We start from the raw sequence: 23,808 nt of genomic DNA on the forward strand, positions 1-23,808 counted from the left end.
CTGTCTAGTTCTCCTGGGTGCGATGGGGCCATTGCTAAGAGCGCCGTGGTCACACCTGTGATTCTAAGCTCATGACGACCTCTTGGTGATTCTTGTAGCGGCCCCAGGTGTGGAGAGCCCAGGAAGCATGGCCTATGCTCCCCCCCTCCCCGGCTTGATGCAGCTGCCCCACACAGTTTGGTGGAGAAAGGAATGGTGTCTGTGTCCCACCAACCTGCTGGGTGCAGGGCAGAGCCCAGACTCCTGTGGTCCCAGGGGTCTGGCGGAGGCGTGGCCGGGCCGGGTGGTCTTGCTCAAAGGATCTGCGGGCAGAGGCTTCTGAGGAGGGTGTGGCTTACGCGTTCCCTGCAATAAACCACAAGACGGTGTGTGATCACCCTTCTCTCTGAACTGTGATGAGCCATTGGCCTCTGGAGCCATCAGCAAGCGTCCCCTGAAGAGCGGGACGTGAGAAATGGTAAACTGCCATGTGGCACTGGCCCTAGCTCCTGCGAAAACTTCCTGAGAATAATCCTCTCACCAGACAAGTGGTGGCAGGTGGCAGGGCTGACCTTTGTTAATCTTCTTGCCGAAATGTTCTCTAACATTTAAATGAGCTCTCCACAGCATCACGTAGTGACAGACACCCAATGAGGGTCTTAGACGCCAGGCTGTGGACATGGGCCTCGGGGGGACAGTTGGTGCCGGTGTTTCTGGGCCAGTGCTGCCCAGGGGACAGAAACCTTCCCGTGTCTTTAGGTGTCTTTTCAGTCTGTAAAGACCTAAAAGGAGAAGTTGGTAAAGCCCTTTCTAAACGTCACACTCATTTCAACTTTTCCTGAATTACATAATAATACAACGTGCTCGAGGGCGGAGGAATCAGCTAACGAGAAGGTTGTCGTCCATGTCGCCCATCGGTGTGAGGTCAGTGTGCCAAAGGCTGGTCCAGCCGCTCATCAGATACACTGCAGCTAGTCTGCAAACACTTTCTAAGCCTCAGATCAGAGAAGCACAGCCTCACCTGGAAAGGGATGCCGACCAGGAAAACCCAACACACAGTGGTTGGAGGGACGGCGCAGCTCTCTAAGGATGCTACCGTGCCGGTGTGACATTGACCAGAGACCAGCCTGGGCGTGAGACACAGCATGAATGGGGTGTGTGTGGGGTTATTCTAGTCTGGGTTTTCGCCAATAACCAACACTTTGGGGTTTGTTCAGGTCGCTTGACCTCACAGGGCCTCAGGTGTTCCCTCTGTAAAATGGGAGTCCTGTCTCCTAGCACTACTGTGCAGACAAGACTTCTCGGGATGCTCCCTGAACACAGGAACACTTGTTAGTAACATCAGCCCTCCTTTGTACCACGAATTTAAAAATGCTTCATGGAACTATGAGAAAAATAAACACTGTAACAGTAAAACTGTAAGTCCCTTGTTTTCATGGAACCCTTCCCCTGGTCGCTTGTGGGTCACTGGGAGGGGTTGGGAAGCTGGTCAGGGTTGACAGTGCTCCCCCCTGGACCCGTGGATATGGGGCTCTGACTTTGGAGCCTAGAGGACTGACGAGGACACAGGCAGTCTCAGGAAATGGGCTAGGGCCTCCAGGGGGACAGGACATCCTGATAAGCAATGTTCTACTTCTTGATCACAGGACTCAGTAAGTATCCCACATACCTGGGAGCGCTAGAGATGATTTTAACACACCTGAGTTGAATTTCTCCCCGTACTTCTCCCACTAACATTTCCTCAGCAGTCGGAACTCAGCTGGCAGGGACAAGATGGCGTAATCACCACTTAGCATCTTTGTGAAGACCGGACATGACCACAGGGGCCCATAGCCGCAGAGAGCGGTGCAGCGCTGGGGTGGGGAGGAGCCTCGGGACAGACACAGACCTCAGAGGGACACTGCCATGTCCGTTACCATTAATGGCAACATGAGCGGCTGTGGAGAAGTTAGAACCCACCCCTTCGCTGGGACTAAAGGCCATGCAGGGTGTCTAACAGCATGAGCCCTGTAGGGACACCAGCTGGGATCTGCACTTAGCTCGGTCAGCACGCGTGAGATATTTCACTTCTTTTAGGCTGTAGAGAGGGGATGAGGTGAGGATTAGTGAGACGTTACCTGTACATTTCTGTACCCAAGTACAGCTCTTGGCACGGGGCCGGGCACACAGGGTCCGGCCTAGGACACTGCCCTCCTACAGCTGTTACTGAAGAGTAATTTACCATCAGCGAGCGCCGTGACCCTGCCAACACGCTCTGGGTAATAAACTATGGCAATAAACCAAGCTCCATTTCCCGCAAGGGGCGCAGAAAACCAGGCACAAGGTATTAACATGCGGTGTAAAAACGGACGTGGGCACCCATAAAACAGAAAGACCGTGAGGATTAAGTACTTCATTATTAAATGATACTAGCTTTGCTGCCATGTATGAGTAAGTATCTAAAGATAAATGTCGGATTTCTTTTTATTGCCATGCCAGAGAAAAAGTGAGGTGTAAGTGACCTCGTATCACGAGATGTTTGGATTTATCACAGACACTGAGGAGATCGTTAGATTGGCCATTCATTCTGGTTTGCCTGGGCTGTTCCCAATTTAAGCTTATGGCTGTTTAATTATTAATCACGCTCCTCTCAGATGTTTCACGGTTTAGAGGATAAATGATACGGCCATTACAGTGATAAAAACCCAAACCGTTGAGACACTGACTGAAAGTTCTGACTTCAAACCCAGGGGGTCGGCAAAGGTCCCAACCCACTGCAGTGGGCCACGCCCAGGATGTGGCTTTGATGGGTGCAGGAAAGAGCCAGTCCGCACAGATGCTGCCTGGGTAGGACGCCGGCTCCCCAGCAGGTGAACAGGGGACACGGGGGACAGTGGACGTAGCGGAAGCTCACCCCCACCCTCAGATACCAGTCAGGCACGGAGATGCAGAGCCCCAGAAACTCCCGGGAGAGGGAGCAGCAGCTCTTGCTTTGACCTTGGGGGGAGGGGCAGAATCTCCACGCTCCCTTTCGGGCCTTGCTTTACAGGCTGTCTTGGCAAAAGCTAGGCCCAGGCTCTCCCAGAGAGGTCCGGTCCAGCCTGGTCACACAGGGTCACCTGCAGGGTATGGAGCAATGACCCCACGCCAGGTGGCTCACACTCAATAAATACCCGCTCAGCACACTCTTCATTTTAAACTAGAAAATGAGGACTTGGGACCCCGACATCTCTCCCTGTTCAACATCCAGGTCCTGGAGGCACCCCTAGAAATGGTGCTGTCCTAGTCCTTCCTCCGTTTCCTGCCCGGGGACCAGCAGGAGCCAGGTTTCAAATTTTATAGAGAACCGAGAACAAATTTTTAACTATAGCCATAGCCCTCTGACTTGACCATCAGCATCGAGAATTCAGATTGCTACCAGCTTCTGCACCATGAGCAGGAGGAAAGCCCCCTGCCCACCCAGACCGCTCTCCGCAGAAGGACCGGGCGTTATCACCGCGAGACGCCAGGCAGCCACTGGGACCGCCCACGGGCTCACGCAGCTCCACACCCGGCCCACACTGGGCTCCGAGGAAGGCACATTCAGGGACAAAACCAAGGACAACCGAATTCTCAGAGAAACACCTCAAATTCTTTGTATTCTTTGTCAGAAGAGGGGCTCTCGGTCATCTGTTCTCTTAAAGGGGCAGCTTTACACCTAGCTGTGAGATGTCCTGGGCTGCTGCTTTCTGAAACTACCTGAAAACTAGGGAAAATGCACAAAAAGCAAAACTCCATCTTTGGGGGAAACTTATAACCCCAACACATATGAGTGACCAGGATGCAGTGTCCCTCATGGTGGGGCGGGGAAAGACCAGGAGCAGGGCTGCCCGCTGTGCCCCCCGCCCCCCACCCTCACGGGGACAGTTCAGGGGAGTGAGCAGGGAGTGCGGCATGTCAGGGCTGGACATGTCCATGCACAGACGGGCCCAGCATCTGTGCTAGCCTGGAGCCGGGAGGGGCCCTGGCACCGTCGGTGTGAAAGCAGGGACAGCCAGACCACCACCACCCTCACCCCTCAAAGCCCTCTGTCCCCCGTCCCGTGAGCTGGCCCCGAGCCCTGGCCTGCCCTTACCCCTAATTGTCCTGCAGTGGGTTTTCCATCAAACCTCCTTCAAAACAACAACAACAACAAAAAACCTCAAAAAAAAAAAAAAAACTACCAAAAGAAAAAGAAAGGAGCCAGGTACACAGGCAGGCTAAGAGCCCACCCGGAAAGACTGCATATGTAAGGACATTCAAAGGGAGCTGGCGAAAGTTAGAAAAGGGGAAGAGAAAAATAAAGCAGTGATGAAAGCCAAGGACCCAGAGTCCTGAACCCCGTCAAGGTCGGGGGGGGGCGGGGGTAGACAGTAAATAACAGATAAAGACAACAGTGATACAACATATGCCTAAAAGGTGTCACTTAAGGGGTCTGAGCAAGTAGTGAAGATAGAAAAAACACTCAGGTCTAATTTGCAAAGAGAGTCAAAGCCACAGATAGAAAAGGGCACTGTTTCCCGGGGGGTGGGGGAGAGAGAGGGTAAATGAGACTCATCCACCTGAGGACGCAGCCCGGTAAAGCCACTGGGCTCCGAGGCTGCGGAACCGGCAGCATCCTATCCGGACCCAAACAAGCGGCTTCTAACGAAAGAAGAAATGAGCCTCTGCTTTCAGCAGAGCAGGCAGAGGAAGCACGTGCGTACGAGTTTCGGGGAAGGAAAGTCACTCTGTGCCCACCGTCACTGAGAAAGCGGAGCGACGGCCAAGCGGGTGCCGAGGGGCGTAAACGCCTTCAGCGTGGGCCCGAGGCTAACAGGACCATGGGAGCGATGGCTGGACAGCACAAGGCACATGTTACAAACCACAGTCCTACAGACAGAACGGAGCCAGTGACCCGGGAGGTGGGCCTTCCATTCCTGGTCACGTGGCGGACTTGAAACCCCACTCAAGCTGTTGGCTAAAATACACTTAAAACTTTTCTTAACAGCACCAAGGAGCTAGCCGCAAGGCAGGGAGCGCAGTGGCCCAGCCCAGAGAGGTCCGGGGTAGTCTGAAGCTGCCAGCACTGGCCAAAGGAGGATGACCGGGGCTTGGGCTCCGGGAGCCAGAGGTCAACACCTGCGGTCTCGTAGGAGCCCTTTCCCTGCTGACCACTGCCCCGTAATGCTGGGCTCTGCACAGCACTGTACCCCAGGCAGGAATGTGCTGGAATTGCTGCCAATCCCGGGAGACTGCAAGGGGCGGGGGTGGAGGTGGGGGTGGGGAGGGGAGCTTGGTGCCTGCAGACCTAGGCAGGAAAATAACCCTGTGATGCAGAATTACCCCCAGGACCTGAGGCTAAAGTCACGACACCTGGGAGGCTCAACACCTCGAGCCATTTAAAGGGGTAGAGGAGGCTTCCAGTCAAGATGGCGGTGTTGCTAAACCTGGTGCTCACCTCTCCCACCACCACACGGAAATTACAGCTAAACCCCAGAACCACCATCACTCGGAACCACCCGAAACCTAGTGGAACAGAAGTCCTACAACCAAGGATAGAAAGAAGAAGCCTCATCAAGATGAGTCGGAGGGGTGGAGACTCGGAACAGGCTGGCCCCACACCTACGTGTGGCAGATAAAAATCGGGAGGGATACCTGTGCAGGGGTCCTCGCCCCACCCCACCTCCCGCAGCACAGGACTCCCCCACACCTCCTGGCTGTAATCAGCAGTGGGGATTGAGGCAGCTCCTCTTAAAGGGCCCACACACAGACTGACTCGGACTCACTCCCTCTGGGCTCCAGCGTGGGGGCAGCAGCTTGAAAGGAAGCAGGAGGCTCGGGGAGGAACTGAATCATGTGGAATCAGGATGAGGGCTGGAGGGACAGCTTTCTCCCAGACAGAAGTGCTGGCAGAGGCCACTGTTCCTTTGCTGAGCCCTGTCCCTGCAGAGCTGGCAGGTGGGCGCCATATTCAAGTCTCCATCAACCTGGTTCACACTGTTTTCCCTGCCCTGCTGGTTCCCTGAGACCCTGCCCCACCCAACTTTCGGGCCCACTTAAGCGGTGTCCAGTGGCTTTCCCCTACAAGCGGCCCGTCTTGGCCCATGCTTCAGATCAGACTTCTCTCAAATCTCTCAAAGATCCACACACCTCATACGAGCAGCCCCCGGCTGTGGCATGTCCCCAACCTTCTGCTAAGTGGCCCCAGGCCCGGCTCTAGCGGCAGCTGCCTGGGTCCACAGCGTGGCCTCTCCCAGGCACCTCCAAGCCCAGCTCAAATAGCAGCTGCCTGCACATGGCTCTGTAGCTCATGCCGGGTGGCCCCAGGCTGGGCACAGGTGGCAGCTGACCTTGGCCGGCACCTCCCAGGAGGCCCCAGAGCCAGTGCACCAAATAAGACGAACTCAGAGGTCCACACCAAGACACACTCCGGAGGATTTTTCCCGGACAAGGAGCCACTCAAGGTGGCCAATCACCAAGCGCACAGAGAAGCCAGGGCTTGTGTGAGCAGCAGCAGCGGCCTAGACCGGAGATTTGGGATTACTGGAACAAGTTTGCTTACTGTGGGTAAAGAAACAAAAGACAGGCCCTGGCTGGTTGGCTCAGCGGTAGAGCGTCGGCCTGGCGTGCGGGGGACCCAGGTTCGATTCCCGGCCAGGGCACATAGGAGAAGTGCCCATTTGCTTCTCCACCACCCCCCTTCCTCTCTGTCTCTCTCTTCCCCTCCCGCAGCCAAGGCTCCATTGGAGCAAAGATGGCCCCGGGCGCTGGGGATGGCTCCTTGGCCTCTGCCCCAGGCGCTAGAGAGGCTCTGGTCGCAGCAGAGCTATGCCCTGGAGGGGCAGAGCATCGCCCCCTGGTGGGCAGAGCGTCACACCTGGTGGGCGTGCCGGGTGGATCCCGGTCGGGCGCATGCGGGAGTCTATCTGACTGTCTCTCCCCGTTTCCAGCTTCAGAAAAATACAAAAAAAAAAAAAAAAAAAGAAACAAAAGACAAACCAGTGTATCTAAATACAGGCCAAAGAAAATTTCACACACCAGAAAAAGACACCATAGCTGAGTGTGCGTGCACACTGTACAAAGCCAAGTCTCGTTCGACACCACTTACGTCAATTGAAAACACAAAATGCTAGATATTGTTCATGGGGAAAGATTTATGTAAAAGTATTTGGAAGCTTCTATAAAAACGTTGATGCCGACCTTGGGACAGTGACTGTATCTGAAGATCTGAGGGGGGCTGAGGTGGTCACAGTGACTATCTGTACTGTTAACTTTTTTTTTCAAAGGAGAATATATTATTTATTTGAAATCTAAAAACGCATGAACATAGAAAAACAGAGAAATAACAATGGCAGTGTAAATGTGGGTCAAGTTTAGATGACTTTTCTATATTTTAAAAATTAATAACAAAGTAATTTCAATTTTTGGATCAAAGAGGAAATCAAAAGAGCAAACACAGAGTATGTAAAAAATATAAATATTGAAACACAACAAATTAGAACCAATGAACACAGGGAATGCAGGGATTAGAGGGAAATTCCTAGACTTTTTATGCTCATATTACTATAGTATGAATGAAATAGTGTATGAATAAAAGTGATACAAGGGTCTAAGAAGTGAGAAACAAAATAGACCTAAGGGAAAAGGGAGAAAGGGGAAAGGGAAGATTATGGCTAAAAATACTAAATAAGAAAAATGGAAAAAGTCACTATTAGTTAGCTACACATAATACAGACCTTCTAATAATGTTAAGAGATTTTCATTAAATATCACAAAGCCCCATGAGGCAGGTAGGACCTCAGACTTGTCGGGGGGTGACTAACGTGACACTTCCACGTTTCACCGTAGTAAAAAGGGGTGAGAATCGGGATGGGAAGGAGCCCGATAAACCTGACATAGAACCCACAGGACAGGCTCACAGACTGGGTGGGTGCTTTGAGGGCTTACGTGGTCCTCAAGAGGAACAGAGCTGGGACTCTTGCTCCATCTTACACACGAAAATAAATAGCCTATGGGTCAGATAGAGGTGGAAAGCCATGGAAGTATGAGAAACAGAAGCATGTTTGCGGCATTGGGGGCAGGCCCCCTTCCATGCAAGGGGACAGACAACGACAGACAGGGTGAGAAGGGAAGAAGGGGGTCCGCAGTGCACCTGCTCAAAGACGCCTGGCCCCGGACAGGACAGGGAGGAGAACGTGGATGCCGTCCTGCTTCAGCCGGTTGTATTGGCACAGAGAAGAGACTCCCTGAACCCCGCGTGGATGAGGATGCGGGGAACAGAAACGGGGACTCGTGCTTTCAGGCAACGTCTGCACGCACACGGCACTGAGCTCCCAGGACGGGACTGCACAGCCCCCCCTAACGCACGGGCTCCAGGCGCCGGGGTACGGCCCTGCCTTTTGGAAGTAGCCAATGACTGGAAATAACCCGTGCGGCCACCAGGAAGGACAGGTTGGCCTGCACAGGAACACCGCCCGGCAGGGAAGAGAGCGAGGAAGACCTCCGTAGACCTGACACAGAACGGCCAAAGCAGGAAAAGGCATCGCTGCTGCCGTCTGAACGGACACGACAGACCGGAGGGCCACAGGAGGGGAGCAGGCCGATGGCCGCTGAGCGTGGAGATGAGCAGACAGGCTCCCGCTCTCCTCTTCTCCTGCGTGCGGAGTGTTTGGAAAGCTCCGCATTTCTCGTCTCTCACTCTGCCCGGAGGCACCGGTGGGACCAACGCTTGTCGCTGTTCCGAGTGGTGTTTTACAAAAGCCTGGTGACCATGGCTGCTTCTGGGAAGGGAGCCTGGTGACAGGTGGGAGGGGGATTGTTTCCTGAGCAGACGGTGGTGGTTTTTAATTCTAGGCATGTGTCACCTTCTTACAAAGTATACAGGCAATCTACCAGGCACCTGCTTCCTGGTGTACAGGTTGCGTGTTTGTGGCCACAGAGATGAGAGGAAAGCAGACACCCCCCTTGGAAGACTGTCATCGTGGGAACGACTTCCCTCCGAAGGTGTTTGCATCCTACAGGTTTGTGTCACGTGAATAGTTTACACGGGCTAGGAAACCAAGGGAGTCTGAGTTCAAGTTTCTGGAAGCCCTGGCAGGTGGCAGGGAGAGGTGAGCAGAAGTCCGAGACCTAGGCGGCCACGTCGGAGGTTTACAGGAGGATGTGACACCAGTTTTTACTGACCTGTGACTCATTACATTGATCGTCCCATTAGGGGGCGGGGGGGGGGGGATAGCTGGTACTGGGACAAGGCTTGTTTTTTAATATTTAAAATTCGCATCAATTTAGCATATTCCCTACCTGTCTCCTGCATCCACAGGACAGCACCTGGGCGTGCCCGGTGAAGAGCAGCCTGGCCGGGGCCTTTGGGGATGGCACCGAGCAGTTGGCCCCGGCCGGGCGGAGGTGAGCAGGGGACCTGCAGGGCGAGGCGAGGGCGTCTCGGGGAGCATCAGGGAGAAAGTGGGGAACCCAGACAGCAGCGAGCAGGCACAGAGGGGCCCGAGCCAGCCCTTATTTTGTCAGCAGCTGTGGTTGGCCCGCGGCAACAAAGGCTCCTTAAAGATCATTTTTCTCGTATTTCCTCTCCCTTCCTCCGGAGACCCTCTTGACAAACGGGCTTCCTTTTCTCGTTGTATATTGGCATTTCTGATGAGCAAGGACCTAACTCATTGGATTTCCAGACTCCATGGGTGTTGGCTTAAATACCCAGACACCCACCCAGGTAGGGCAGGAAGGTCCAGCTTCTCATCCAGATGCCGAGTTCCTTCTCCCGCTGAGGACTTGGACGTATCTGGGCTCCTCCACCTCAGAGCAAACCAGCCACCACCAGGTTGTTCTAAAACCCTAGTCTGAATGAATTTGTTTCACTCACGCTTATATCCTGACAGAACATCTATGAATGAGTGGCTTTTGTTTGCCAATCACAGCCCATGCTAATCAGTCATCACTCGTGTGTGAGTCCGGGGAGGGAGGGGAGTGGGGGCCTTCTTGGAATAGGCCTCCGCCCCCCCTGTGGCTACCTAAGCTGAGCTGGACTATCCTGCAGTCTTTAGCTGGAAGAGACTACATGATCGGCCAGTCTTATTTTACAAAGTGCGGTGTCGTGTTCTATAGACAGGGAGGAGAGGCCGGAGAGCAGCGATGTCGTGCGTGTGTCAAACACGGAACCGAACATCTCCCGCGCACAGAAAACACAGCCTCCCTCACGTAGGACACTGCAGGGGCCCCAAACGCAACGCCACTGCTTCGGAACAGGAGCTGGCTTCAAGAAAGGCCCATCAGGACAAGGTGACTGCAGCATGGCCACGTCGCAAGCAGGAGACGGGAGAACTGCAAGCCTGGTGACAGACGGAAACCCCTCCCCTCCCCCTTGCCACCCTGCACCTCTGCAGCAAAGGGGGCGATGGGTTAAAGGTCGCGGAGCAGTCAGTGGGCTAAGATCCGCCAACCACAGCTGTCTTCACTGCGTGTTTTTCCTCCCTGCCTTCCACCCACTCAGCCACCTGGTCACCCATTTCAAGAGTTCAGGCTGAGGACATGGGTTTGAGCCCTGGCTCTCCTGCCCCCGTCTCCACCTCTGGGGGCCGCACTGGCTACGTGGCTTCACCACGCTCCGCTCCCGCCTCCGTCGCATGTGCCCCTGGGGTCCTAGAGAGGGTTAGAGGTGCCTGGTGGTGCCAGCCACATACTCAATAAATGTTTGCTATTTTATAACCATTCAGAACACAGAACCTCCTTATACCAAGGAAATAAAGCCCACATCCAACACACACGCGCATGCACACACAGGTGCACACACACACGCTGATATGCCCACCATGTGGGTACAAGAATAAAAGTAGCAAAGAATCCTGCTGCCGCTACGTTCCGGCACGTTTGCAGTGCCGACGAGGTGGGCCAGCAGCAGGGCGTGGGAGGTTCCCGGCTCCGTCTGCCCTCCCGTCTGCCCTCCCCGGAAGGGACTGAGATTCAGCAGAAGTCACCGTAGGAGACGCCTGCTGTTTTCCGTCTCCCATTGTTCTGCTCAAGAAGTTAATCTGACTGGGAAACTGCCCCGGGCCAGCTGGCTCTGCGTTAGCCCCCGCCCCCCATAAGACTGCACTGCAGGAAAAGCCACTTCCTAACAACTTCCTCCAGGAAGCCGGGGTCTCCCAGCAATGAAGACACCCCGGGGCCAAGTCGGACCACACCACGACCCGTCCAGTTCAAACCACTCTGTATGAGGGAAACCTTAAAAACACACATGGAAGTGCCTAGGGAGCGACGCTTGCTGCGGTTTTTCTGTTAGGAAGCCCCCCCCCCCCGGAACTGACGGTGCCACCTCCACTCCTAGCATCGCAGCGCCCATCAGTTTGCCAGCGGAAGAGTGTGTTTCAACCTGCGACTTCTTAGCACAGCCTTCTGCAGACACAGTGTTCTGTGAGCAGAGAAATCTGTCGTGGATGTGACAGAGAACACGTTTTTTACTTAAACGTTACAAGAGTTAAGCCAATTATTCAGAATAAACGGCACAGTGGATTTCGGTGGTTTATGTTCTAGAAATCTGACAAGAACCCCAAAAGGGTTCGTCCCTGTCCCTTCTCTCCTCCCCCCCAGGAGTGAAGTTGGACACTCTGGTGCTGGGCAGTTAAGAACATCACCCAAGTGTCCTCGTACTTTCTAGCCTCATGAGGGTCTCGCTCTAAAGCTCACATTTAGTGACTTGAGAGAACCGTGTTGTGTGACAGTAGGAACACCCTCTCTGTGCCGGCACCTCCTGTCTCTCTGGGTGTGTCTGTGCCTGGGCCGCCGCCTCCACACTGCCCTGGGACTCCCCTGTCCTGGGTGTGTCTGTGCCTGGGCCGCCGCCTCCACACTGCCCTGGGACTCCCCTGTCCTGGGTGTGTCTGTGCCTGGGCTGCCGCCCCCACACTGCCCTGGGACTCCCCTGTCCTGGGTGTGTCTGTGCCTGGGCCGCCGCCTCCACACTGCCCTGGGACTCCCCTGTCCAGTCTGCCGTCTGAGCCTCCCTTAGCATCGCAAATCCGATTGCGGGGGAGGGGGGTGTCCTCGCTCTGGAAGTCTGTCCTTCCTGTGCTGGTGGCTCCTCCTTCGTTCTACAGCCCACTCAGGCCTGATGCAAGGCCCCGTTGGGCAGCCCCCTCAATGACAATGGTCAGCTGCTTCACTGAAGGTGGAAGGGTGTCTCAAAGGAACCAGCTACTGCAGAGAACACGACACTCTGTGTCAGACGTCACCCTTCCTTGGTCCCTCTGGCTCGCACAGTGCTTCCAGGGCCCCTTCCCTCTGGGAGGCCCAGTCAGTGGACTTCACTGACGATGCCTGCGGCCCAGGAAGGGGTCCTTTTGCCCTATTTAGTGTGTCTCTGGAGCTGCCCTCCGCAGCGCCCCGCCCCGTGCCGCGGGGAGCCTGTGCCCGCCACTGCTTCTCCCAGGATTCTGCTCAAGACACGTGCTTGGGGCGCACCTGTCCTTTTTTCTCCCCTGTCATGTGTTTTTCATTTTAAACATGATTATATAGAATAACTGACTTTTTGGGGTGAAGGGTTGTAACCAGAGAAAGACAACATGAAATATTTAAGTTTCACCATCACCAGAAAGTCTCTCCAAGCTGCCCCGCCTGTGACTTTCCCTGGTCTTTCTGCGTCTTCTCTTTTCAGAGTTGGACGGGCCCCCCACCCAGCAGCAGCAGGTGCAGAAAACTCCCCTGGCGACTCCGAAGGGGCTTATAGGGGTGCTGACGTGTCCCTCTCCCCACATGGACCTCAGAGACCGCCTAGGGCAGGGCAGATTTGAGGCCAAGGACAGATCGGTGCCAACGCAGGGCTGCATTTGAGTATTGGGAGACCAAAAAATCGTACGACCGCTGAAGAAATAGACAACTCTAACCAAGATACCAACATCAGTCAGGATTTTGCTGACCTTGTTGCAGTCAACTCAAGCGGAGCCCAGAAACGGAGAGAAGGCTGAGACTCGGAAAGGCAGTGATGGAAGAATCAGGGGAGACCTATGTCCACCCATGCGCTGTGCATGGACGCGGACATGGGACAATGAAGACGGCTGGTAGGAAACACAAGAGAGATGCCCTTGCCATTCGGTGCTGGAGGAGGGCTCCAGGGACACCCTGGACCACTAGGAAGATGAACAAGAAAGTCCAGGAACACATGGAGCCTGAAGCGTCACTGGAGGCAAAGATGACAAAACAGAGGCTGTTCTACGTCCGGCCCATCACGAGAGGCGGGGTTCTTTGGGAAAGACAGTGATGCTGGGAACATGGCAGGCAGCAGGGAAACAGGAAGACCCCAGATGAGATGGGTTGACTCTATTAACACAGCCATAGGCAGGGGTCCACAGGAGCTGGGCAGGGCAGGAGAGGACAGGGGACAGGACACTGTGGATGTCACGCACAGGGCCCCCAGTGGTTGGTGCTGACTCGACAGCAGGTGACACAGCCACAGAGAAGACATTCTGTGACGTACACAGCAGCAGGCAACCCCACCCCCCACTGCTGTGGCCTCTTTCCACTCCTGCGCTTCTCCCAGGTGCACTCTCAGCCTTTCTCACTCAGCTGTGGTTCCGGGGAACCCGGTAGCCGTCAACACACAGCTAGGCGAACACGGCGGCCGATTTCCCCCTAAGACAGCCAACAGAATGGAAGGGAAATGAGGGTCAGTTTCCCTGATCAAGACTCCGAAGCGAGTTGAGAAGTTTGAATTCCATGGGTCATCGCACCACAGAGGCAGGCTTATGGACGGGGGCGGGGGTGCATGCAACCATTCTTGCTCGTCAGAAAGTCTAACAGACCCTCTGGTGGACAATGAAATGTTTTCCATACATGCCGTTTACTTCTGACACATGAGCTTGCCCGATGCACCGTGCTCACGGCAGGGCCTCCCTCCTGGAGAGTTCGGACAGTGGCGTGTTGGTCATTGTGTAGGGCAGAGTGTGGGCACTCTGAACGAAATATCAGTGCCGCCAAACGAGAGCCACCACCCAACACCCGCAGTACCGGCACGGCATGAACTTCCGGTCCCCGTGTGCGATGAGGGAGAACATGTGGGCTTAATCTACACCAGATGTCTGGGAAGAGCCCCAGACAGACACCAGCCAGGAGTGGGAAGTGTGGGCTTTTCAGTGATGATGTTCAAAGGGTAACATTTCCTCAGTTTTATAAATCAGAATGGAAGCCTTCTTATTTATTTATTTACTTATTTTTTCAGAGTCTGCTTTAAGAGAAATCTTGAGAGACTCCTTTCTGTAGGCATTTACCGCTGGTGGGGAAAAAAGACACCAGCAAATCGAAATAGTGTCCTTCCGATCACATGGTCGGGCAGGGACAGTCCCAGATGGACATGGTGCACATTGCTTAGAAGGAGACATAAAAATCCTTGGGAAAAGGGAAGTCACGGGCAAGGGGCTACGACCCTGTGGCTAGCTGGAGCTTACATGTAACATATTGAGTATGGGTGCATTTTCCAGGCATTCATCACTTTCATCTGATTCCCAAATATGTCCCTGCCCAGAAAGGTTTGACATGCCTGCCGCCTCCCACCAGCGTCCATCCAAGACCGCTTAGAAGAACAAGGGCAGGACGCAGACCTGCCAGCAGCCGACACAGCGAAGGGAAGAAATCACAGGTGGGCCTCAGCCGACACGAAACGGGAGGGGCTTTGCCAGCACAAGAGGAGTGCGAGTGATCACAGGAGACAAGATAAACAGAGACAGAATTTGCAATCAGAATTCCTTTTATATTACAAATCATCACGAAGCAAATCAAAAGACAGACATACCAGGGAGCACGCTGACAAGGAATTACTGGGGCACGGTAAATATCCTCAATCTGTGAAGAAAATAAACTCTTACCAACCAGGAAGAAACGGTACCTCTCAAACAGAAGAGAAAACTGGCCAAGGATGGGCGCAGACAATCCACTGAGTAAATGGGGTGAGGAGCAGCCGTGTGCCAGGGCGGGGGGGGGGTGCCCCTGCTCACACCGGACGCTTCTCTACCCCTCGTCCAGCGACATCACTTTATAGCTTGAAATTGGGCACAGTGGGAATTTTTACAGCTGAGAAATCACCTATAATTCAGGGAGCGCTTTATTTTTTTGTTTTGGGGTTTTTTGACAGCCAATTTACCAGCAAATCATTGGTAATAGATATATAAAAAGCATTTCAAGGGGAGCAATAATCAAAGAAATACAAAAAGAAACGAGGTCAGGACAGAGTGGAAGAAAGCACATTTCAGCCCTATTTCTCCTGCTAACTGCAACAAGGAGGTCGGGAGGAACATCCGTCAAACAGCGGGCAGAGCCTCTGAACGTTTAGGAAAAGTGGGTCTCAGAACTCCAGAAACTACGCAGGAGTGAGTTCTTGTTTTTCGTTTCTGCCTTTTCTACCTCTTGACCTGGGGGGGGGGGGGCTCTGGAGAGGTCGCCAATCTGCAGGTGCCCTGCCTATGATGCCAGACCAACAAAGGCCCGAGAAAAGCTGGGCATCTCTAGCCAACAGGCCTGGAGGAAAGTGACCCAGGAAATGAGAGACATGTTGGCCACACCTGACCCGACGCTTCCTGCAGGTGAACACCAGAGAAAAAGCCACGCCCTTGCTCCTCCTCACCAGGCACTGCAGCCGGAGGTGGCAGAGCCCCGTGTTCCCTCCCTTTTGTAACTGCAGGCCACACCTCTCCCCTGGCACGGAGACTGTGGGCAGAACTTGCAGAAGATGTCTCATCGCCCTGGAGGCCAGAAGGAAGTGGGACAACATTTTCAAATGTTGGAAGAAGAACAACAGTCAACCAAGAAGTCTAGGTCCAGTGAAAAGATCCTTCAGAAATAAAGGTGAAATTGAAGACCATTTCAGATAAAGAGAAATGAAGAGAATTTGTCACCAGCACACCTGCCTTACCAGAACTGCTAAAGGAAGTTTTTCAGACGAAAAGGAGAAAGAACAAACAGAAGGAAACTTGGAACATCGGGAGTGAGGAGAGAGAGAGAAGGATAAATATAAGCAGATGCAGTGGAGCAAAAATGACAGTATCTGCAGTGGTTCTCAGCGTGTAAAATGGTAATATTTAAGGCCCTGGCCGGTTGGCTCAGCGGTAGAGCGTCGACCTAGCGTGCGGAGGACCCGGGTTCGATTCCCGGCCAGGGCACACAGGAGAAGCGCCCATTTGCTTCTCCACCCCTCCGCCGCGCTTTCCTCTCTGTCTCTCTCTTCCCCTCCCGCAGCCAAGGCTCCATTGGAGCAAAGATGGCCCAGGGCGCTGGGCATGGCTCTGTGGCCTCTACCTCAGGCGCTAGAGTGGCTCTGGTCGCAATATGGCGACGCCCAGGATGGGCAGAGCATCGCCCCCTGGTGGGCAGAGCGTCGCCCCTGGTGGGCGTGCCGGGTGGATCCCGGTCGGGCGCATGCGGGAGTCTGTCTGACTGTCTCTCCCTGTTTCCAGCTTCAGAAAAATGGAAAAAAAAAAAAAAGGTAATATTTAAGATATCTAGATCATAAAGGCAGAACCTAAAAAGGTTGTCAAGGTTTTATATTCTACTTGAAGTGATAAAATACTGATACTGGTAGACTGTGAAAAATTACGCACATATAGTGTCATCTTTAGAGCAGCTGTTTTCAATCAGGGGTGATTTTGTTCCCTAAAAGATATCTGGCAATGTTTGGAGACATGATTACACATGCTACTCCATCTATTTGGTAGAAACCAAGATGCCACCAAATATTCTATGACACAACAGGACAGTCCCATACAACAAAAGTTTATCCAGTCCACAATGGCTATAATGCCTATGGTGAGAAACACTGCCCTGCAACAACCATACAAAAAAACTATATAAAGACTATACAAAAAAAGTGCTACAGATACATCAACATGGAATACTAAAACAAGGTTCAACTAGCCCACAGGAATTCAGGAAAGAGGAGCACAATGAAACAAAAATAAGAGGGAACAAACATAATATTAAAATGGTAACACATCAATAATTGTATTAAATGTAAATGGTCTAAACAAACTTATTAAAAGACAGTGACTGGCAGAATGATGAAAAAATATGCAACCCAGCCCTGGATGGTGGGGGCTCAATGGACAGAGTGTTATCCTGGTGCACCGAGGTCATGGCTTTGCTCCCCCGTCAGGGCACGTACAAGAAGAGATCAACGAGCACACAACTAAATGAAACAACTAAGTAGAACAACAAGTTGATGCCTCTCTCTCTCTTTCTCCCTTCCTCTCTTTCTTTCAAATCAATGGGGGGAAAAATCCAACCCAACTATATGCTGTCTCTGAGTAACTCATTTCAAATAAAATGACATAGGCAGGTGAAAAGCAAAAAGATGAAAAAAGCCATGCATTACAAACACTAATCAAAAGAAAACTAGATATATTAATATGAAGTAAAGCAGATCTGAGAGCAAAGTATAGAACCAGAGCTAAAGAGGGACATTACATCCATAAGACACACACTTACCTGTGCGTATCACAAACAATGGAGCTTCAAAATGCTCGAAGAAAAAAACGATGGACTAAAAAGAGACACATTTATAGTTGGAGATTTCAACACCACCCTCCTTCTGTTACTGATAAAACCACTGGGCAGAAAGAAAAAGAGATGTGTTGTTTGTGTATCATGTTGGCAGAGCTTTAAGATGTTACCAGTCCTTGCAGAGTTCTGGTGAGACATACAGAGAAACAGCTGCTCCATAATAATGGGACAAACATGAACATAAAAGTCCTGAAAAATACTTAATTTCTATAGGGAGAGGCTTAAAATGGCATACCATTCTTCAAACCAGTATTTTCACTTTTAGGAATGTCTCCTAAGGGATTCAAGTGGTTCAGAATGGATCTGTCTAGACCAGGGGTCCCCAAGCTTTTTACACAGGGGGCCAGCTCACTGTCCCTCAGACCATTGGAGGGCTGCCACATACAGTGCTCCTTTCACTGACCACCAATGAAAGAGGTGCTCCTTCCAGAAGTGCGGCAGGGGCCGGATAAATGGCCTTAGGGGGCCACATGCGGCCCGCAGGCCGTAGTTTGGGGACGCCTGGTAGACCTTCATAACAGAGTGATTTATAATAGCAAACCTTAGAGATATCGAAACATGCCCACCAACTGTCAAGTATGTAAAAATGTACTCACACATACAGTAGAGTGCTCTCGACTGGATAATGTTTTTTAAAAGATTTTTTAACGCTGTGGTAAATGTGAATGATTTTACGACAAAAAAATAGTATATAAAGCAATGTATATAAACGATATAAAATAAATTATGTTAAAAAGACATATACTACATTCAAAATGACTAGAAGAAAATATAGCCAGGAGATGGCGTGAAACGTCACCAGGGTCGTGATCTCTCTGTGCTTTGCACGTGCTCGTTCTGCACCCCCCCATGTTTCCCGTTGTGAAACGATGTCACGTTCATGGTGAGAACAAACAGAGACCGTTACTTTCAAACACAGCGTCCACAGGAGGTGGGCCACCCAGAGGATCTAGTACAGGGCCACCACTGGTATGGAGGAATGCAACAGGCAGTAAAAATTTTCGAAAAGAATTTCAAAAACGTGAAAGAGTAATAGAATGTCCCCACAATCATTCCCAAAGCGACCGCCTGTGTCTGACAGCCCAGGCCTAATTGTGAGCAGTGCCCCTGCCGCCCCTGAAAGCGTCTCCGTGAGGGGGTAATTAATTGCACAGGCGCCCTCGCAAAACTCTGATTGTAAAAATGTCACCAACCACCACTAGAAAGGAACGTCGGTTACTATCCGCCAAGCCCCGCATGGATGCTCAGTGTGCGGCGCCTCGGGGAACCATCAGAGGAGCTCGGGGACGCCGTGAAAAGGGAGACAGCTTATCCTCCAAGTTCACACCTGAGCAAGCATCGGCGCCAGGACTTGAACTGCACCCGCCCCATCGGCCGCGGAGGGTGTACCTGGGCCTGCCTGAGAGCAGGGTTGGCGGGCAGGGGTCTGGCGGGAACTCCGGGCACACGGGAAGCCTGGCGGACAGCTGGGAGCGCTCGCTGAGGCGAACCGGGCCCAGGGAGGTCGAGGGCCCCGAGGGGCCTGCTGATGTCAATGTTCTGACTTGGCGGCAGTCTCTTGGGATTGTCCTGCGGGGTCAAAGCCAATAGCTATGATCCGTGGCTCTCAAAGTTCATGTAATTCCTTCAGGACAAGGCCGTGCTGTGCAGTGGGCCGTAGACGAAGGGGAGGTGGAGTGAAGAAAGGGGCAGAGACCAGGAGCACACGAGAGGGAGCCTCTTCTTATTTATTTAGACTACAACATTCTAACAGAAGCACCCTGCCCCCAATCTGGGAGAAGAGGGATCCATTTGTTTGGATTAAAAAAAAAACCCTGATTTTAAATCATTAACAAATAGGTTCAAGACACCTGAGGAAGTGACAGGTGTGAAGACACAGATCAGGTTTCAAGGGAACGGCCAAGGACAACACCAAGACAAGGGGCCTGGAGGCTTCTGGAAGCCAGGGCTGAGGTTCGGGCCATGGGGGGGGGGCTCTTCTGCACAGTGTCCCGGTCTTGGCAACAGATGTGGACAGACGCAGCGTGAGGCTGTGCTGCCGGCCCCCCGCCCTCTCTCCCTCCCTCTTTTCTTCAGTTCTAAGAACAGCTTTACTGAGGTCTACTGGACATATGGAATGTATTTAAAATGCGCACTTTGGTAAATTTGGACATTAAGTTCAAACCCATGAAACCATCACAATAAGCAAGGCAATAAACATATCCATCACCCCCCCAAAAGAGAGTCCCTGCAGTCCCTCCCTTCCACCCTCTCATCTCCCCTTCCCTGGGACTCTTGCTTTCTGTCACAACTAATCAGTTTGCATTTTCTAGACCTTCATATGAATGGCATCCTAGAGTACCCATTCTTTCCTGGCTTCTTTCGCTTGGCACGATGACTTTCCCCATGATGTTGTGTAAATCAGTGGTTCATCCCTTTATCACTGAGTACCAGTCCACTATGTAAATATACCCAGATTATCCTTCTGCCTATCGGTGGATGTTTGGGTCACATCCCGTTTTTGGCTGCCAGAAATAAAGCTGTTTCTACTATGGTCCTACATTTGGGGGTGAAAGGTGGCCAAGCTTATCAGGAATACTGGGCTCCTCTTTGGAACCCAACCCTCCACACTTTTTAGATCAAGGGAGATAAAATAGTTTATTGCGATAATGATTTTCTTGACACCAACCCTATATTCACTGCTATAATTTTGACTCTTGCCGCACGAGTCCAGTATTCAAGCATTCTCATGGATACGTCAGAACCCTGGAGAAACTGCCTATCAGAGAGAGCTCTAGTGATATTTCACCAGGGGAGCAGCCATTTCACAAGACAGGAGGGAGCCTGGACGTACCTAGGATTAAGATTCCAGCTCCTTGAAACCAGAGAGTTGACAGAGCTGCGTAACTCTTAGAAATACCCTGGGAGTGACAGGGGGCCAAAGAAGCTCACCCCAACCCTGTGGGTGTATCGGAACCCACAGGAGGGGCCCAGCATCAGGAACCTTCTTGGCTGGCAGATACGTTGAGCCTCCTGGGAGTCTGGCTGGAGGGATCATGGCTCACAACAACCTCACACCACATCAATCACACTGGGGACACTGTCTGCCCCGACAGGACCTCACAGAGCTTCCAGGGCTACTGCAAGCCTCCACCCAGCCCCTGGCCACCACCTCGGCACACCTTTGTTGAACTTGCATAACAAAAAGGACCCCAAGATCCATTCCCACCCAGGCAGACCCCGTGTCCCCACATGCACACTGACGTACCTTGTGTGTGCTGGCCTGTGCGGGCTTCCTCACCAACCCTTTGCTGAGGGGGGCGAAGGGAGCCTGCCCAGGCTGGGAGCCGCCGGGCCGGGCTGGACGCACGCGCCTGCAACAGAACCCACAGCTGCTCACCCGGGGCCCTTTCCTTCCGGGTCATGGCGCCTTTTCTGTTTTGTTCACAACCCCATGCGGAAACAAACAATTTACTGATTTTATGTTTTTTAACTCCGTGTAGGTAAACACGTAAAGGTTAAATGATCTAACACTCTTACAAGATTAAAAAATAAAGACTGATTTTTTTTTTTTTTTACTCCCCAAAGCCTCTACTCTGCTAAATTAGTTCTTGCAACCCATAGAATCACGGCTTTGTGGCACTTGGGAGATGTTTTTCTATAAAGCTGGTGTTTCAGTGACGCCGTCTGAAGACAGTTGAGCCAAACACCCGAGGAAAGCATTCTAACACCCCACGTCTTATGAAAGTGACTCCTGCCAGGGTGGCAGAGTCCCTCAGAGAGACACACTGCCTGCCACCTGCTTACTTCTGTAACAACTAGCACACGGTTTGAAGGGAAGGTGAAGGAGGCAGCTGGTCCAGCAGAAATGTCAACACAAAAAAAGAAAAAGACAAAACCACCCTCCCCCCTCAAACCAGCTTTCGTCCCCAGCACGTCACGTCGACCTCCTCTTTGCTGAAGGCCATGTGGCACGGGCAGTGGCTGGCACACCCTCTCTACCGCCACGTCCTGAAAAGATGACCCCTCCCAAACCACGGTACCTTAGCTTTTCAATGGTGGTTTTCTTGTCCGTAAACAGCAGGCGAATCAACGTCTTCCTTGTGAGGTAAACCGCACACCCGGCCGCGAGGAGGCACAGGACGGTCACCAGGGCCCCCAGCGTTACACTGTGGTGGTCTGAAACGAAACACGTCTGGCTCAGGGAAGGTGGTGGTGGGGGTCACGCTGCGACCAGGCATGTGGCAAGTTGTCCCGGTTACGGCCCAGCGGGCTTCAGAGGAACAGGGGTGGAGAGAGCAGAGCCCCAGAAGGCGCGCAGAGGCCGGGTGTGGGGTTCGGGCTGTGTCGCCAGCGTTCCTTGGTGACCACTCTGCAGCTCGCAAATGGGAATAGAGTCTGGGAGGTGGGACCGCAGCTGTGGCCACACAGCCCCCCACCCCACCCCAGCATGACAACAGCAGAGAGCCATCATTCAAGTTCCCTCAGAATGACAGTGGTCCCCAGGCTAAAACCTCTCCAGCCCCCATCACACTCATGGCCCCTCAGGTCCCTTCCTCGTCTCATTCCTTGTTTTTTATCTCTGTACTTCTTTAGACCAAGACTGTATTTCTGGACACTGTGTCCAATTAGAGGATGAAAAGAAAAAGACAAAGAAAAGCTTGCAGCTTGATGAAATGCTCCCGGGTCTGTTTTGCTCTGTCAGGGATGTGGAGTCCAGCCTTTGGGGCAAACCCTTGCTCTAGGATGATGCGGTGTATCTGCCCTACGGAAACGTCCCCTTTCCTGTGATCTGACCCACTTTGATGAGTGCAAAGCGCTAAGGTCCCTCCTGGTGTGGAAGGGAAGATGCCACCACCACGTTGGTTTCTCCTGCAGCTGTGGGGCTGGGTGGCCAGGGGAGGACCCTCAGTGCTGGGGGGGTGGGAGTGAGTGGGTGGGAGGACCCTCAGTGCTGGGGGGAGGAAGGGAGGACCCTCAGTGCTGGGGGGGAGGAAGGGGAGGACCCTCAGTGCTGGGGGGGTGGGAGTGGGTGGGTGGGAGGACCCTCAGTGCTGGGGGGGAGGAAAGGAGGACCCTCAGTGCTGGGGGAGGACCCTCAGTGCCAGGGGGTGGGAGTGGGTGGCTGGCAGGACCCTCAGTACTGGGGGGGAGGAAGGGGAGGACCCTCAGTGCTGGGGGGGTGGGAGTGGGTGGGTGGCAGGACCCTCAGTGCTGGGGGGGGAGGAAGGGGAGGACCCTCAGTGCTGGGGGAGGACCCTCAGTGCCAGGGGGTGGGAGTGGGTGGCTGGCAGGACCCTCAGTACTGGGGGGAGGAAGGGGAGGACCCTCAGTGCTGGGGGGGTGGGAGTGGGTGGGTGGCAGGACCCTCAGTGCTGGGGGGGAGGAAGGGGGGGACCCTCAGTGCTGGGGGGTGGGAGGACCCTCAGTGCTGGGGGAGAGGAAGGGGAGGACCCTCAGTGCTGGGGGGGAGGAAGGGGAGGACCCTCAGTGCTGGGGGGGGTGGGAGTGGGTGGGTGGCAGGACCCTCAGTACTGGGGGGGAGGAAGGGGAGGACCCTCAGTGCTGGGGGGGTGGGAGTGGGTGGGTGGCAGGACCCTCAGTACTGGGGGGGAGGAAGGGGAGGACCCTCAGTGCTGGGGGGGTGGGAGTGGGTGGGTGGCAGGACCCTCAGTACTAGGGGGGAGGAAGGGGAGGACCCTCAGTGCTGGGGGGGAGGAAGGGGAGCATCCGCAGTGCTGGAGGTTAGAGGTTTCCTGCTCCTGGGGGTCCATATCTACGGCCACACTGATGGTTGGTGAGCCCCCATCTTTCTTGGAAAGACCCCTCAGCCTCCCCCAGCCGCCCCCCTCTGTAGCTCAGTGCCCCCTCCTCTGGATGTGTTGTCCCCACCAACCTGCTTGCCGGATGGGGCCACTGTCTGTGCTTCCTCCAAAACCAAACTTGTCACAGAAGGGGGGCGCCCAGTGGGCCTCACAGTGGCAGTTCTTCCTGTTGTTACACACCTTTCAGGGTGGCCGGGAAGAAGGGCACAGAGAGGGAGGCAGAGTTAGGACACAGTGTCCATCCGGGGCAGAGGTTAGTCTCTGAGCCCTCATTGGGCACCATGGCAAAGCAAAGGCCTTGAGGTCAGAACCCCCCTCAGCACCCATGGAACCAGACTCAGTAAATGTCATTGTCAGGACAGGCCCAGAGCAGAACGCCACACAGGAGCCCAGAGCCTGAGGCTGCGTGTCACGTAACCCGCCAGTTAGCAGCTGTTCAGAGTCATGGTGACCGTTAGGGCCCCTCCTCTCCTTTCTACCACGTCTCAACCTGGGT

At 53.4% G+C, this 23,808-nt stretch overlaps 1 protein-coding gene across 1 annotated transcript in view; it reads right to left on the reverse strand.

Moving 5' to 3' along the window:
* The window catches only part of ADAM12 (ADAM metallopeptidase domain 12), a 311,461-nt gene that overhangs the window by 2,584 nt on the left and 285,069 nt on the right, over nt 1–23,808 (reverse strand). Inside the window, 5 exon segments of the mRNA XM_066240397.1 lie at nt 215–345; nt 18,898–19,077; nt 20,756–20,861; nt 21,531–21,666; nt 23,384–23,492. Coding sequence (XP_066096494.1) covers nt 215–345; nt 18,898–19,077; nt 20,756–20,861; nt 21,531–21,666; nt 23,384–23,492 — 662 coding nt within the window.

The sequence above is a fragment of the Saccopteryx bilineata genome, chromosome 7 (assembly GCF_036850765.1).
Source record: "Saccopteryx bilineata isolate mSacBil1 chromosome 7, mSacBil1_pri_phased_curated, whole genome shotgun sequence".
Lineage (NCBI taxonomy): Eukaryota > Metazoa > Chordata > Mammalia > Chiroptera > Emballonuridae > Saccopteryx > Saccopteryx bilineata.